This window comes from Euwallacea similis, chromosome 4, assembly GCF_039881205.1.
Source record: "Euwallacea similis isolate ESF13 chromosome 4, ESF131.1, whole genome shotgun sequence".
NCBI lineage: Eukaryota > Metazoa > Arthropoda > Insecta > Coleoptera > Curculionidae > Euwallacea > Euwallacea similis.
In genome coordinates, this window is record NC_089612.1 from 8,215,717 (window position 1) to 8,233,924 (window position 18,208).

Consider the following 18,208-nt stretch of genomic DNA (forward strand, 5'->3'; position numbering starts at 1 on the left):
AGGCTTACCAGAAACTAAGAGGTCATCATCGGCACTTCTTCTAGATTTGTCCTTGTGACTTGCCTAACTTTAACAATATAATTGGGTTTTATTGGAGGGCGTTTATGACCAGCATCGAGAACGTGTCTAAATTCTAGTACGCACAAAAGGTCGGCGAGGAGTTTTATTACATAGTTAGTCTAAGATCAAACGAAATGCGAATCAACATCTGGTCATACGGGCAAAGTGGCAAGAGAAACGAGTAATGTCCATAGGCGTAGCACACGGGTTCCTTACATACTAGTCACAGATTTAATACTAGGCTTATGAAGAATACGATATCGAACTAATAGATTAAATTAATTATCGAATATTCTGTCCTCTACACAAGCCCTAACATGCCGGCCCCGTTAAAAGGTCGTTACCTTTTAAATTAATTACAAAGAGTTATTCGTTATTCATGGGCAATGGGCATATTTTTGACAATGATCTTCGCGATATAGTTCCACTGGGTAAGCGCACTGACACTACACGTATCACATGATCCTTTCCTTCATGGAGTTCGACAACTCGAGCTAAAATCCAGCGCAGTGGGGCAGTATTGTGTTCCACCAGTAAAACTAATGCTCCAATATCTATGGTTTTATCTACAGTGTTCTTCCATTTGCATCGAGTTTGCAAATTTGTCAAATAATCTCTGGACCAACTATTCCAAAAATGCTGTTGGAGTTGTGGTAGTCGTTCGTAATAAGATAAGCGAGAGATAACGGCGTTCTGGTAGTCGGGTTGTGGTAAACTTGCCAACGAGTCACCAATAAGGAAATGCGCGGGGTTTAAGGGTGCATAATCGTTTATGTCGTTTGAGATTGGCATTAGTGGTCGCGAGTTGAGACAAGCTTCGATTTTTACTAATAAGGTGTACATCTCTTCATATGTTAGAGATGATTCACCTAAGACGCGGCGAAGATGAAACTTAGTCGATTTCACCACCACCTCCCACAATCCTCCCATATGGGCACTACGCGCGGGTATGAAATGCCACTTTATCAAAAGATTGGCTAAAAATGTAGTTGTGGCGTTAATGTGTGATTCATCATTTATTAAGTTATTGAGTTCGATAAAATAATTATTGGCCCCTACAAAGTTAGAACCATTGTCTGAATGTATATTTGTTGGTTTTCCTTGTCTTGAACAGAACCTTTCCAATGCATTCAAAAAGCTATTAGTTGAAAGATCTTTAACCAGTTCGATATGTACTGCACGTGTGGCGAAACAAACAAAAATGCATATGTAAGTTTTTACGGATTTGGCTCTACGCAGCGTACCCTCCTTTATGAATATAGGCCCTGCATAATCCATTCCACAATTGGAAAAAGGTCGTGAAGGCGTTACCTTTGCGGCCGGAAGGGAATCCATTAAAAATTTCGAAGGTTTCGGTTTTACTCTAAAACATCTTATGCATCTACTAAGGTTACGTTTAACTGCATTTTTTCCGTTTATTATCCAAAATCTGAGGCGAATTATCGAAAGCAAATTTTGAACTCCCGCGTGGAGATGTTTCATATGCTCATTCTGTATTATTAAGTCAGTGAATTTATGTTTATACGGTAATATAATAGGGTGTTGTTGTTCAAAATTAAATTGTGAATTTATTAAACGTTCCCCAACTCGAAGTATCCCTTCTGAATCGAGAAATGGGTTTAGATTCAAAATTTTACTATCGCTTGGGAGTTTTTTACTTTTGGATAAGTCGGAAATTTCTTTTTCGAAGCTATTCCGTTGAACCAATTTTACTAATATAAGCAGTGATTCGTTCAATTCTTCAACTGTCAAGGCTGTTGACTTATTCATCACTTTGCGGCATCGATTTTTAAATCTGCATATGTAACCTACTACTCTGTGCAGTTTGAAGAAGGTAGAAAATCTATCAAAAATGTTAAGTCCGTAGTTGTCGCTATTTATACTCGTTGTTTTATATACTGTGGTATAATTATTTTTTAATTCGGGCAAGACAGCGACGGGAACCTCATGGCTATCTAAGTTCGCTTCCGTCCTTAATGTGTTTTTCTTTAAAAATTCGGGACCGTGAAACCAAAGATCACATCCCAGCAATTCCCTTGGGCTCAATCCTCTCGATATTACATCTGCAGGGTTGGCCTTGCTTGGCACGTGAGCCCACTCCGTTATCTTAGTCAATTCATTAATTTTTGCCACTCGATTGGCAACAAAGGTCTTAAGGTGAGCAGGATCAATTTTCAACCATGCCAAAACAATACTAGAATCCGTGAAGTATCGTACGTCTAATATTTGTATGTCTAAAATTTGTCTTACCGTATTCATTAGTTTGGCCAAAAGGTGGGCCGCTAGAAGCTCAAGTCGAGGCAAGGTCAGTTTTTTAACTGGAGCTACCCTTGATTTTCCTGTCAACAGTCGTAATTCATGACTACCTGACTCATCCTCCGAGGCCACGTAAATACAGGCTCCGTAAGCCTTTTCGGAGCTATCAGAAAATCCGTACAATCTTACACAGGCCGTCTTTGTTGGAATTACAAGCCTATCGATCTTGTATTCATTGAGACACTCCAGTTCATTTGAGAATTCCTCCCAAATCTGTCTTAAGTCATTCGGGACTGCTTGATCCCAACCGATATGTAATTTCCATAGAGCTTGAATGATTAACTTGGCCCTAGTTAATGCGGGACCTATCAACCCAAGCGGGTCAAAGATCTGCGAAATTTTTGAAAGAATAGTCCTTTTGGTAACACGGGATGGCTCGTATTTAATATTTACTGAGTATTTCAGAGTATCTTGTTTAGGATCCCAGCTGATTCCAAGAGTTTTTAGATGCTTATTTTCATGAGGTAGAATTAAATTGTCGTGATTTTCGTTACTGTTTGCTTGTAGGATACTGTTTAAAACTATGTTACTGTTGGACGACCATTTTCTCAATTTAAAATTAGCTTGACTTAAAATATCGTCGAGTTCCCTATAAATTTGGAATGCATCTGTTTCCGAATCAATGCTAACCAACAGATCATCCATGTAAAACGAGCGTTTAATTATTTCTGCTGTTCGTGGATACCTGTCTTTGTTGCTCTCGGCCAATTCTATCAAGCAACGTGTGGCTTGAAAGGGTGCACTCGATGTGCCATACGTTACCGTGTTGAGTTTATACACATTAATCGGATCATTAAGATTTGGTCGCCATAGAATCTTTTGGAAGTTCCGTTCTTCCTCATGAACTTTTATACATCGGTACATCATTTTGATGTCCGCGCTCAAAACAATTTTGCGAAGTCTTAGACGTATCAAAATTGAGTACAAGTCATCTTGTACTACTGGTCCTACCAAAAGCGTGTCATTCAGGGAAATTCCTGAACTTGTTTTGCAGCTTGCATCAAAAACGACGCGACACTTCGTGGTAATAGAATTCTTTAGTACCGCACTGTGGGGTAAAAAATAAGAATTGTTTGGAATAGAGATGTCCTTTTCAATGGGCCCTTGAAGCGTCATGTGGCCTAAGTTCTCATATTCCGTCATAAATTTTACGTACTGCTTCTTGAGGTCCTTGTCCTTTTCTAACCTTTTCTCTACATTTTTTAACCGCTTTAGGGCATTCGATTTGGAGTCACCGAGACTAAAATCTGTTTGATTATTGAACGGATACCTTACGACAAAACTGTTGTCCATGTCGCGGGTTGTAGTTTTACTAAAGTATTCCTCACAGTAATTTTCATCTTTTGATATGAATTTAACATTTTCAAACTCCTCAATCTGCCAGAATTTCGTCAACGAGTCATTTAATGTTTTATTTGAAATACTAGTCGCAAGGTTGCACACTACTTTCCGACTTTGAGATTCTCTGCATATTAAATTGCCCGATATTACCCAGCCTAAAGAGGTTTCTTGTAACATTGGCAATCCCTTTCCTAATTTAAGTTTACCCGAACCTAACAGATTATAAAATATGTCTACCCCTAATAAAACATCAATTTGTTTTAGTTCATTAAATTTTTCATCAACTAGATTGATATTTATTGGAATTTGAAGTACCGAACTAGGAAATCTAAATGAGGGTAGATTTTCGGTAAGAATGGGCAAAACCAAAAATGCTATGTTAGATTCATATTCGTTGAACCTGGATTTTATTTTCGTGTGCACTCGCTGATTAATCTTTGTGACAATTTGACTGATACCTGACAATGAAAGGTCAATTTTTTGGGGACTTAAGTTTAACTTTCTGCAGAAGTTTTCTGTCATTAAATTTGACTGGCTTCCGCAATCGAGTAAGGCATTGCATTTATATCCTTTTCTGTCTGAGATGAGGATGGTAGCCGTGGATAGTAGTACATGATTTGTATCAATACCTAACGATGATAATGCCAAAGGATTGTTTTCCGTATCGTACGTGACCGCGTTACTTTGGCCGATTGTTAGAACTGTAGATTGTTTGGATTCTCCATACCTTCTAGATACATCGTGAGCCGAAGGATTAGATGGAAAACTGATCGATGATTCATGTTCAGTTAATGATGAGGAAGGTTCATTAGTGCTGCTGTTGCTAGAATTTTGAACATGTTCACTCCCTGAACGTTTCTCTATATGTAACGTGCTATTATGTTTTTGGTTGCATTTTTTGCAGCCTCTTGATCTACATTCCTGTTTCAGATGCCCTGGACGTAAACAGTTGCTGCACAATTTATGTCTTCGAATTTCGTCATATTTGTCCGATACTGATAATTGGATAAAACGAGGACATTGATGAATAAAATGGTTTTCGGTGCAGATGTAGCACTTACTGATTTTTTCGGTCAAAGAATACGAATAATTCCTAAACTGATGTGATTCGTTTCTTTTCTCGTGGCCTTTGTTTTGCGTTCTATCCCTGTCATGCTTATTTGATTGTATGGTTGAGAAGCCGCGAACCGCTTCCAACAAACGACATTTTTCGGTTAAAAATTCCGTTAATTGATCAACAGTCGGCAATTCAGTATTACATTGTTTCCGCTCCCACTCGTGATTAGTACTATCATCCAGTTTGTTTAATATTATCGGTATCAACAAAACATCCCATTGATCCACGGGTAATTTTAATTTTTCTAATGATGATTTATGTTGCTGAACTGCGTCTATTAATTTTCTAATATTTACAGATGATCCTTTATTCGCGTTTGGTAAATTAAGAACTAAACCTTTAGCGTGAATGTTAATAACTGCCTTTTTATTCTCGTATCTTTTTTGTAACAGATTTAAAGCGATTGTATTAGGTGTACAACTTTGCTTCCGCCGTTTTTTTTCCGAATTTCGCGATTTTATTGTAAAAAACTAATTATACCTTTAGGATCCAAAGTATTGTCCATCGCTGGCCACTACTTTCTCCCATCTTTCGGGCAGCATACGAATCCCGTGTTGAAAAAATTGGACATCTTTTGAAGCGATCCACGATTCTATCCAATTTCTTACTTCTTCATAAGACCGGAAGTGTTGGTCAGCTAGCCCATGTGCCATGGATCGAAACAAGTGATAATCAGAAGGAGCTAGGTCAGGAGAATATGGCGGGTGGGGTAGGACTTCCCATTTCAATGTTTCCAAGTATTTCTTGACCACTTGCGCAACATGGGGTCGAGCATTATCGTGCTGCAAAATCACTTTATCATGTCTCTCGTTGTATTGCAGCCGTTTCTTTTTCAATGCTCGGCTCAAACGCATTAATTGGGTTCGATAAAGAGCACCTGTGATTGTTTCAGTTGGTTGTAACAGCTCATAATATATTACGCCGAGTTGATCCCACCAAATACAGAGCATGATTTTGGAACCATGAATAGACGGTTTGGCCGTCGACGTGGAAGCATGGCCGGGATATCCCCAAGTCTTTTTGCGTTTGGGATTATCGTAATGAACCCATTTCTCGTCCCCAGTCACAATACGATGCAGAAATCCCTTCCGTCTTTGCCTTGCAAGCAACTGTTCACAAGCGAACAGACGCCTGTCAATATCTCTTGGTTTCAACTCGTACGGCACCCAATATCCTTGCTTCTGAATCATTCCCATGTCTTTGAGGCGTTTTGAGATTGTTTGTTGAGTCACTCCCAATGATTGTGCCAATTCTTGTTGACTTTGACACGAGTCTTCGTCAAGTAATGCTTCCAAGTTCGCATCTTGGAAAACCTTCTTTCTTCCACCGCTATGTTGGTCTTCGACGTGAAAATCACCGTTCTTGAAGCGCTGAAACCACTCACGACATGTCCTTTCACTAATAGTGGCTTCCCCATAAGTATCTGAGAGCATTCGATGAGCCTCAGCAGCAGATTTCTTCATATTGAAGCAGAAAAGTAAAACCTCCCGCAAATGACGAGAATTTGGCTCGTACACCGACATTTTCAATCGCGAATAACTTTATGATGAAGACACAAATAGACTAATATTTTTATGAGGTTATGTTAACAGGTGCCCAAGGCTCCTGCATGCCCACATGGGGTTATTTATTTCGATCATTACTTACCGCTACATACATCTATTCAAAAACGGCGGAAGCAAAGTTGTACACCTAATATAATTTTACAATTTTTCTAAAGATTTTTCTAAGGAATTTTTCTTATCTAAAATGTTACAGAAGTCAAAAATGCGTACAGTACTTCGCACAGTAAACAGTGTTTTCCTTCAGAATCCTTTGCCCCTAACCGATGTAAACCGTCAAATAGGTCTCCTCCTTCGCCTGCAAATCCGGTTTAGAAAGGGTTCCAAAGACAGTGTCTCCTCCCTATTTACCCCCATTCAAGTAAATCCCAATCCCGATGATATTAACGTGGAAGCGGAGCTCACTGGCAACCTTAACCTTTCGGAGGTCGCTCTTAAATCAAAACATAAAAGGTCGCACGCGGACTACTATTCCGCTAAACACTTTTGTGCTTTCTTAACCAATTATTTATTAATTTTTAAACAGGGAATAAAATGTAGTATTCTATTATTGTTAAACATAAAAACTAAACAAATTATTTTACTATATAGCAAAAAATGAAGTGAAACTAATTCTAGAAAACGAATGTCTTATTCACTTTCTTCTTCTACAGCAGAACACTCATTACAAATATTTAGTGAGTGCTCTAAAAATAAAAATTTTCTGCATTTAATACATGAAAATCGCATAGGCCGATTTTTTTTTTGGTCACAATAAACGCAACGACCACGCACATTCGCCGCCGCAGCAGCGGGTTTCGGATTGGCATCGATCCCCAAAATGCTTCTTATTCGTCGTTTCAAAATATTTGAAACATTTTGCGTTACACGGCGTCGAAGGTGGCCTTCTATTAGTTGGAATGATAATCGTCGTAGAAATTGACGTCTTCTAACGTTCCATGTCGAGTTATTGATAGAATATACGACGTATGAATTAATTCCTGCTACATTGAGAAGAGAATAAAATAGCACCATGGGCCATCTCCGAGTGTTTCTCGAAACATCATAAGCCGCACATAGTTTATCAACGCAGTCCACTCCACCTTTGGTGGCGTTATAATCCAATATTATTTCGGGTTTTCCTGTGTTTCATCAATTTTGTCATCGTGATGTGTGCTCGATACCAACAGGACATTTTTATTTCTTTTTGGAAGAAAAGATACAAGTGTGGCATGGTTATGAAAAGCAAACATGCTTGATAAATTAGGACGATTTGTAGGACGGGTAAACTCTTGCGGCAGCTCTCTCTTGTTCTTTCTTATTGTACCAATAAGAGTCAAGTTAAAATCCTTTTTCAAAGTTTGAAGAAGTTCCATGCTGGTAAATCAGTTATCCACTGTGATATTTCTGCCAGTACCTTTTATCGGGTCGCAAAGCCTCATAACCACATCTTTTGGCGACTTACTAAATGAAAAGGGACCTTCTGGTTGACGACCAAGGTAAACCTCTAAATTCACGATGAAAAATGTTTTTGAATCAACTAGGGCGAACATCTTAAGTCCATATCTATCGGGCTTGCTAGGTATGTATTGCCGAAAGCTGCATTTTCCCCGGAAAGCTTCGAGCTTCTCATCAATGGTCACGTTCTCAAAAGGCACATATGCAGCTTTACATTTTAAGACAAAATCAGTAAAAATTTCCCTTATTGGAGCCAGTTTATCATACTGCCGTCTGTCGGATCGTGTGGTCCCATCATCAAATTTTAGATGCTAAATGAGGAAACGAAATCTTTGTTGAGGCATTGTCAGTCGAAACAGCTCCACTCCTGTCCCATTTTTGTCCCACATTTCGTCGAAATTTAGCCGATTAGATTTTAGAACTCCAGATAAATACAGAAGTCCGATAAGTGCTTTAACTTCAAATAAATCAGTAATTTTTGCATCTTTTTCTCTTTGGTAATTATCTCGATTCCCTAGTATATACTGATTTGTGTGAATTACAATATCGTTGAGAATTTTATCCGAAAAAAAGTTACTAAAAATTTTTGATTCTTTTTTTACGTGTTTTAGACAAGTTTTGACACCTGGAAGATCTTTTATAAGATTTTCTTTTCGAGTCCTTCCATATCTTGCTATTGGATGTTTTGACCAAATTGTTGTTTTGTCTTTACCAGTGAAAGTAGGCCCCTGTATTGAAATTTCTTCACCACTTTCAGAATCGGAATATTCTTGTTCGGTGCTGCTATCAATACGTTGTGTTTCAACCAGATCATCCTCTTCCAAATCTTTATCGTCATCATCAAAAGTATCTTGTGGTATATCTTCCCACAAACACTCTTCCATAAGTTTTTTCAAATGGTTCTGTTCGTCTTCCCAAGAACACATCTAAAAAATTAATAGTTCGAAACATTTAGATGTCATTTTTAAAGAAAAAAAACAACTTATCTTGTTTAGTAACACAATTTTAACTTAGTTGTATACTTTTATTAAACACAAAACTAAGGCAAGGAAGGTCGTATGGGGAATTACCGTCCGCAATGAAGAAAGTACCAAGACGAAACGCACTAAATGACGTACAAAAGCGCATGCGCCACTATTAACGCATTTTATGAGACTACTGTGCAGCGCCACATCAGCAGGTGACGCATCACGGAATTATTTTAAATATATTAATCTTGCGGAGTGAGACTCCGCGCGCGGCCCCCGAAAGGTTAACAAGGCAGATTTGTTGACAATTTTAAACAAGTTTTTCCAGAACCCGTCCATCGAGCACTCGTTAGCGGAAAATGAGTTAGACAGTGAGTTCTTCGTCTTCGCATTGGTGTAATATAGTTTCATTGTAGATTACCTTCAACACCAAGCATATGTTAGTTTTCGAAGGTATTGCCTAGAGACATCAGCCCTGCTTGTTGATTTACATGTAATAGTAAGCGATATTCTACAGGGCTCACGGAATCATACCGACATTTTCCCTTATTTCTTGCGACATGCCAAACAAATGTTCCCACATTTGGAATGTATGAACGATTTGAAAAAGATCTCAGTGTTTGGTCCAAATTTGGCGCGTGTACGTGGTTGGGTCGATTCACCCCTTTCGATACGATAACCATGAACTACGTAGATCGTGGACTGGATTGATCGATTATGAAGGACCACCCTGAGTTCGCAGTCTCAGAGACACTGTTTTCGCGTATAAAAGAAACTAAACCTTCTTAACTTAACAAAGGTTTATTGATAACATTAACAACTATACAATATCGAGAATAAAGAATGTTGACGAGAGTCTAACGCGTACGAGTCCGTGATGAAGTAGGGAGAAAAGAGAGCTTCTTCAGTTTCGCACTCTCCTTAAATATTGATACGGAGGTGTAACACCCATAGGCGTACCCCCGATAAGGCCCCATTAGAGGCTTCTAGGCTACCTTGTCGCGTTAAAGCGTAGCACTTAGAAGCACGATTGCTGGGCTTTTATTGGAGCCCAACCATTGTATTCGTTTGGCGGTATCTTTAATTTAGATTCGCAATGTTAGTCCGACAAAGAATAGTGCTGGAAATCCCAATCATAAAATAACTTCCCTCAACCGAAGATGGGTGTTAAGCGCTAGGAATTCCAACAGTATTACACAATGACTGGGGTTGTCCATGGGCGTAACTTCAGTTTCTTACTCACTTTGAACATTTAAACTAATAAATAACCCAACCATAATCCGTGATAAAACAATACGTCGCAAGTCCTAACACTCAGATCTGCAGTAACTAACGTTTGAGTTATTAGTCCTGCTAAGTTATGCAGGAGCATAATTTTCTACATTTGCTTTCTGTAAAACTGCTTTACTAAACTTTCCTTTACTGATTATTATGTACAGATTTCCTGCTAATTGGTACCCTGAAGCCAGATTTATAAACAGGAAAATTATCTTTTATACAGGTCCCGCCAACTTGGACAAGACTTACCATGCCTTTGAATGCTTTATTACAGCAAAATCGGGCGTTTATTGTGGGCCTTTGAAGTTATTGGTCTCAGAAGTTTTTAGCAAATGCAATGACATGGTGTATAAGTATTGAAGAATATCTGCGGTTTTTAGGAAACCCCATGTGACCTGGTCACAGGAGAAGAGAGAAAATTTGCAGATCCAGCTAAAAATGCCTCAGCCCAAGTTTCTTGTGCAGTTGAAATGACTTTAGTAAACATTCCTTGTAAGTATTGGAATTTTGAATTGCCTCAATTTCCTACTTTTAACAGTTTTTGCTTCTACAGCTTGCCAGTTTGCTTGCTTGCTTGCTTGCAAAAGTTTTATTTGAAATTCTGAAGTGGACACCTGAAGGAGAAGAAGTTGAGTTAAAAAAATATCAACTTTGATGGTGCCTTGTAATCTGAAAAATATCATTTTATTTCATTGTCATGGTTGGTTCATCAAAATCTGCTCATAAATAACTGAGTTATAGCATTGCTTGTTATTATTATTTTTTTCACAGCCTGTATGTATAGGATGATTTCTTAGTTTATGAAATTTATTAGAGTATCTTGAAAATCTATTAGTTTTATGTTTTATATTGACTGTTGACCCACAATTTCAGTTTTTTTAATAGTCATAATAACTAATTCAGTTTTTAGAAGACCATTCAAGTCATAGACACCATTTAAAGAACTTTCTATTCACCTCACATTTTTGTTTTAATTTCCCTTCTGAAAAATTCAAGAGTTAAAGTTTGTCTAGTGAGATAATATTTCACCCTTAGATGAAGTGGCCATAATCGATGATATTTAAATCATAAGGGATCCACAAAGAGATTGGGCCTGGACTAAAGCCCTTTCAGTGCTCACTGCAAAAGAGATTCATTTATGCGGCGAAATCGGCGCAGTGGATTTAATAAACCAACTTTGCTTGACTACTGGGGAGGGCGTAAAAGTGCGTAATTATAAAAGGTTAACTGAATTGAAAGTTGAAGACAAAGCTTTAGGTATGTTTGACTTGATACTTTATTGGCGCTTAGTGAACCCATTTACAATGTTATTAACTATATATAAGCAGATGTTGGCCGCCAAATCCATCTTAGCGTTAAAACTCACCCTCCTTTTCCAATTTCTTAATCTTGTTCCCACGTTCTATTTGCATAAACTCTGCAAATAATATAACTACTGTGGAGAAAAGCCCTTTCCTTTCATGTGTATTTATTTCTTTGCAGGTAGTTTGCAAAACGTGCATCCTGGCGACTGTATCGTGTGCTTCAGCAAAAATGAGATATACTCTGTTTCACGTGCCATTGAAAGTGGGGGAAATGAAGTAGTAGTGATCTACGGTGGTCTGCCTCGAGGTAAATCTGTGGCAATTTTCAAAACAAACTTTTGATTGGTAATAGGTACCAAATTGGCGCAGGCAGTTAAATTCGACGATCTCAAAAACAGCTGCAAGATCTTGGTGGCCACTGATGCTATTGGCATGGGACTAAATTTGTGAGTTTGCTCCACTATTCATACATAGTTTTACCCAAAATAAATCCATAATAGGAGCATACGACGCATCATGTTTTATTCTTTTATCAAGCTTACAATGAACAATAAGGGTGAAAATGAGAGATGAACAGCATTTCAGTAGGTAGGGCTGGAAGGTATGGAACCTGGTGGGAGCAAGGCTTCGTGACTACCTTTAAACTTGAACATTTGCTCACTTTACGGAATTTATTGTTGTCTGAACCTGAACCTATAATTCAGGCAGGACTCCACCCTACTGCAGAGCAAATCGAATTATATGCTTATCATTTACCAAATTCTACTTTAAGTAACTTAATCGTACTTAGGAACAACTTTCATGCCTTCAAATAGCATTGAAAATTTGAGGAAATTTTAGGACATATTCGTGAATATATCCACGGTAGACAACTCGTTATATTTCATGTGTAACATTGAGGATTTCAAGTTTTTTGCTGATATGATTTAGTACGTACCTCTTCCCTTGAGGGCCAGATACGTCTTCTGCTGCTCTCCAATTAACAAGAAAATGCCCTTTGCGTGTACCATGTTTCTAAAAGTAACAATTCTGTTTTTTTTTCTCCTTTTTTAAATTCCCTTTTCTTCACTATACGAGGCAGCTCAGCAAAAACGAACCGATAACGTTTGGTTGGCTGTGCAGATTCATTGAGTTACCCCTACAACCCCCTAAAACCATAATTGATTTAGTACACCTAGAGGCTGTTTTCGATGTTCTAGATCTATATTTGTGGCTAAGGTATGTTTTTGCTTGATGAAGAAATCGCTCCTCAAATTGGCAATAATTTGTTCAGTTATCGATTTGTCGATTTGTTCAATGAACCGGACTTGGTTCAAGACGTGGAAAGAGAGTTGGACCAAATTATCCAGGAGGGCGTAGTGCAGCTCACTCGTTTGCTTAAAAACTCCGAAACGGGAATTAGTTCTGGGACATTTAAAGCTGAAGATGAATTCAATAGTCACACTAAGAAGCAGAATTATTTAAGAAGTGAAAGTAAGAATGTTGTTTAGACTAAGTTTTATTGGGAATTTCTTTTTTTTTGCCCAGATATCCAATCGGCTACAGTAGGCAATCCCCCACATTATAAAGCTGCCTATAGTACGGCAAAACTACGAATTCGTTGCCACATACAGGGATTGATATTAACGGAACTGGAAAAGTTGGAAACTTGTTGCAATCGCAACAATTATTATCCGCATCCAAATTCCCAAACAGCATTGCAAATATCTGAATTTCCCAATATAGCATCTTCTCATTATTTCGACCAAGTGTGTCTGCCTTTGCTTTTAACAACCAAACATCGGCACAACGAGTTTTGAACACTTTTGATTATGATAACGGCAACGACGAAGTTTGACATATAGTTAGCTGTACTGTTAAAATATAAAATACCATTATCACTACATACAAATGTTTTTTACTAGTTATATGATGGAATATACTAGATGCATCGCCATAAGCCAACAACGCCATTCCTATTTCTGCTGACATAAACAGAATTAAAATATAAATAGTTCTAAGCTCGATGTAAATTATTATTATTATTCCTGTTGTTCTGATGTTCACATTTACTATAATTTTTGAAGTTAATATATAAAACCAATTTTATGACTTAGTGATTTTTTTTAAAGTCCGTATCGGTTTACGAAGATATAACTGGTGCAGTCGATATAGAATCACTTTTGGGCTCGTTATCGAATTACCGATACCGAACTAACCTGGAGTGACCGAATTCTACGTGAAGAAGAAAAAGAAGCCATCCAAATTGAGAAGGGGTTAGGCCTAAATTCGCCGACCTCGCAAGGACCAGCATCTTTGGAAGGATAACCATCGCTGACCAGAATGCCTGCCCTTATAGCTATGATAGTGAAAACCATCGTCATACTGTGATAAGTGTAATTGACGATTTATTGGTTCATTTAGAAAAGCCTTCAACAGACTTTACCACAAATAACTGTCATTCCATTAATTCAATTAAAAATCAAATTAAAATGGCTGAATTTAGAACTAAGTATGTTAAATGCATCCCTGATTTTAATGGTAATCCTAATGATCTTGGCAGATACTTGAGTGTATGTCGATCAATAAGCGACTCATTCATTCTATATTGCTCAACAACCAAATAAGTTTCAAAATGTATATCTTTTAAACTGCATCATAAGTAAATTAACAGGAAATGCAAAATTGGTACTGGGTACGCAGAACATCAATACATGGGAAGAATTAAGGAACATTTTAAATAGACATTTTGCCGATCAGAGAGACGAAGCTTGTCTAAATAGAGATATGGTAATGGTTCGCCAACAGAATAATGAAAGTCCGAGTCAATTATATGATAGAGTTTTGTATATACTTAATTTATTATGTTCATATATTGATGTTCATGAAGAAACAGATAATGCGAGAACCTTGAAGAAGAATTTATATAATAATCTAGTTTTAAAAAGATTTTTGTCGGGTCTTAAAGAACCGTTAGGTACTACAATTCATTGCATACGTTCAAGAGATCTCCCTGAAGCTTTACAGTTCGTAAACGAGGAAAGTAACATTCACTATTTTCAATCAAATACAAAATTACAAAATTCCAGATTACCTAACAGTACACATTCATACGCATATAATAATTTCCAACGTCCAAGTTTCAATACAAATAATTCAAATTTACCATTTAATCCCTTTATACAATTTCAATCAAACAATCGTCCGCAACAAAACTTCCAAGCAAATTCTCAACCTTTCGTTAACAGATTAACGACCAATGTTTTCAGACCTAATCAAAATAAGCTTTCGCCAAGACCCATACCAATGAATATGTCAACTAGACAAAGAGCAAGATTTAACAAACCATGTTATAATAGTAATAATATTAATAATAATAATAATAGAAATAATTTTCAAAATTCCAACCGTGATGGGCAAATTACTAATCAATCCCCGAATTACGCAGTTGAGGAATTGTATAATAAAAACATCGTAAGAGAAACGTTTGATTCTGTTGTTGACACGGAAAATTGCACATAATTAAATTCATTAATTCGAGAACTCTATAAAGAACCTTGAAAAAATACGTTTCAATCCGATGTTTATTACGAAAATGTTGAGTCAGCAAATGTTCAAGTAAACAACTCGAATAAAAATTTTCCCCGAACCGGCCGAAGGAACAACGACACATGACACTATAAGTTATATCGGTAAACAATAACAACGCAAGTGAGCTATCCTATGTGATCTTTCCTGAACATAATTTAAAATTTTTAATCGATAGTGGATCAACAAAATCTTTCATGGATCCACACTTGGCTAATATTTTTTTTCTAAATTGTATTAAATCAGATCTATTTATAGTCTCAACAGTTTTTCAACAATCCGCTCATAAATTCAGTGTTGAAATTCCTGCTTCAAAATTATTCAAATTGCCCACTCCTGTTTTGATGAAGTTTTATTTATTTAAATTTCACAACATTTTTAATGGTTTGATAGGTGTAGACAATCTAAAAATTTTGCAAGCTAAATTGGATTACGATAAGGGAATCTTAGTAACACCATATACTAAAAAATAATTCCAATTTCATAAAACTAAGAATCAAATAAATAATATTACAATACAACCGCGTAGTGAACAGGTTATTGAAATTAAAACAGATGTTCAATATGGAAATATTATAATACCACATCAGAGATTGAATAATTGTGAAATTCCAAATTGTATTACAAAAGCTAGATATGGTTACGTTCTAACAACGATATTGAATAATACAATTGAACCAATAACCTTGGATATTTCTGAGCCATTTAAAGTAGAAACCTATAACTATGATTACGATGCACCGATTAACATAAATTTCCTTGAAACCGATCTTAAAGCACAAAAAGAGTTTGATCCCTCGGAAATTCGAACTGATCATCTTAACGAAGAAGAAAAATTAAAAATTTCAAGTCTCTGAAAAAAATATTCCGATATATTTTATCACGAAAATATGCCCCTTACATTTACTAGTAAAATTAAACATTCGATAAAAACATTTGACGAATTACGGGTCTACGCGAAATCGTATCGATATCCATTTGTACACAAACAAGAAGTAGAAAATCAAATAAACAAAATGTTAAATAAAAATATAATCCGTCCTAGAAGTTCACCATGGTCTGCACCAATTTGGATAATACCAAAAAAGGCTGACGCATCAGGAAAACAAAAATAGCGTGTATGTGTAGATTTTCGAAAACTCAATAAAAAGACAATTGATGACAAATACCCGCTTCCAAACATAACCGATCTTTTAGATAAATTCGAAAAATGTCAGTATTTTAGCACGATAGATCTCGCAAGTGGATTTCATCAGATAGAGATGGAAGAAGCTGACATACCGAAGACCGTCTTTAACACAGAACAAGAACACTTCGAATATACTCGTATGCCTTTCGGACTAAAAAATGCCCCAGCAACTTTTCAAAGAGTGATGAATAACATTTTGAGAGGAATTCAAAAGTGTTTAGTTTATTTAAATGATATAATAATTTTTTCTACATCATTACAAGAGCATTTGGAGAGGCTTAGATCAGTGTTCAATAGATTAAGGGAAACCAATTTGAAAATACAAATGACAGCGAATTTTTGAGAAAAGAAGTAGCGTATTTAGGACACATTGTGATACCAGAAGGAGTAAAACCGAATCTAGACAAAATTTTGGCGATAAAAAGCTATCCGATACCCACAAATGCAAAGCAGATTAAAGAATTGTTAGGATTATTGGGTTATTATCGGAAATTTATGAATAATTTTGCTAAATACCAATGCTTAAAGAAAGGTGCTAAGATCGAACATAATAAGGAATTCATTGATTGTTTCGAAACCTGTAAAACTTTATTAATTAACGAGCTAATTCTTCAATACCCAGATATGTCCAAATCGTTCAATCTAACTTGCGACGCAAGTAATGTAGCATTAGGTGCAGTGTTGTCGCAAGGACAAATAGGTCAAGATTTACCCATCGCATATGCATCGAGAATTTTAAACGATTCAGAACAAAAATATTCGACTATTGAAAAAAATGCCTCTGCCTAGTATGGGTAACTAAATATTTTAGACCTTATCTTTTTGAAAGGAAATTTAATATAGTAACAGATCATAAACCACTACAATGGTTATTTAATTTAAAAGACCCGTCGTCAAAACTTTTAAGATGGCGTATTAGGTTAAAAGAATTTGATTATAATATAATTATAATATAAATAATGTATGAGAAAGAAAAACTAAATACAAATGCTGATGCCCTAAGTAGAATTGAAATACATACGAAATAAACTGATGGATTTACAGAACTCGTAGAGTATATGGAAAAGTTTAACGAAAATTTACAAAAACCAAGTACTATTGGCTTAGATAATAAACAAATAAATACGAAAGAGGATGAGATAGACCGAATGTCGATGATTGTGCAACATGATTTGGATCAGAATACAATGCGGGAGCGAATACAATAAATCGAATTTGATAATGAAAACGAAACCGTACATACGAATTCAGAACAGAACCCCACTGTCGGTGTATCTATAGTGGAAACTGCAGTAAATTATGGAGCCAATCAAAATATAATTTCTCGTGTTTTCCATTCACCAGCAAAACCTAAAAAGTTAGAATTATTTGGAAGAAAAAGAAGATATTTATTACAATTATATGAAGATAACTTCGAAAGGGATATTATGAAATTTATAGTGGAGAATGTTCCCACGGAAAAACTTGATTATTTATATTTTGAAGACCCTGATTTATAACCGTTATTTTGTGAAACCGCGAGAAAGAATTTTAGATGTCCCTCTTTAAAATTTAAAAGATGCACCATAAAGTTAATCGATGTTACAGAAAAAGACGAAATACCAAAGATTATTCAGGCTTATAATAAAGGAAAAACCAATCATAGAGAAATTGAGGAAACGGAATAGAGAATAAAAGTTAAATATTATTGGCCAAATCTTAAGGAATCTATTCAAACGTACATAGACCAATGTGAAATTTGTCAAAGAAGTAAATATGCAAGAAATTCAATAAAAATAGAAATGAACATAACGCCGATGGCAACTAAACCATTTGAAATTATACACATCTCGATACCTATAGTTTAGATAAGACAACATTTTTAACGATAATAGATAATAGATAGTTTCTCCAAGTACGCTTAAGCATACGCGTTAAATACATTAGCAACGACGGAAATTGCTGATAATTTGATATCTTTCTTTTCACATCACGGAATTCCTATCAAAATAATCGTCGGTAATGGAACCGAATTCAAAAACACTGTCGTAACGGAATTCTGAAATTACACAGAATTCAAATTCATTTTT

The 18,208-nt window shown here is 36.3% G+C and overlaps 1 protein-coding gene, 1 long non-coding RNA gene and 2 pseudogenes across 2 annotated transcripts; 2 read left to right on the plus strand and 2 right to left on the minus strand.

Moving 5' to 3' along the window:
- Window positions 1-426: 426 nt before the first annotated feature.
- Window positions 427-6,493, minus strand: LOC136408247 (uncharacterized). The gene is made up of 3 exons (XM_066389124.1): window positions 6,482-6,493; window positions 1,719-5,196; window positions 427-1,115 (listed from the first exon to the last, which is right to left on the minus strand). Exons 1-3 carry the CDS (start codon window positions 6,491-6,493, stop codon window positions 427-429), a joined length of 4,179 nt encoding a protein of 1,392 aa, XP_066245221.1.
- A 1,009-nt stretch (window positions 6,494-7,502) lies between these two features.
- LOC136408248 (piggyBac transposable element-derived protein 4-like) lies at window positions 7,503-8,759 on the minus strand (annotated as a pseudogene).
- Window positions 8,760-10,331: 1,572 nt separating this feature from the next.
- LOC136408223 (uncharacterized) lies at window positions 10,332-11,172 on the plus strand. The gene is made up of 3 exons (XR_010752065.1): window positions 10,332-10,424; window positions 10,460-10,571; window positions 11,115-11,172. It is a non-coding gene; the product is annotated as an uncharacterized lncRNA (long non-coding RNA).
- A 45-nt stretch (window positions 11,173-11,217) lies between these two features.
- Window positions 11,218-12,800, plus strand: LOC136408250 (ATP-dependent RNA helicase SUV3 homolog, mitochondrial-like; annotated as a pseudogene).
- Window positions 12,801-18,208: the final 5,408 nt, after the last annotated feature.

Excerpts from the sequence above, each read along its gene's own strand:
- LOC136408247 (XM_066389124.1), bottom strand. Across the intron at positions 1,116-1,718 it reads AATTTCCGACTTATCCAAAA|GGGCCAATAATTATTTTATC; the intron begins GTAAAAAACTCC and ends CTAACTTTGTAG.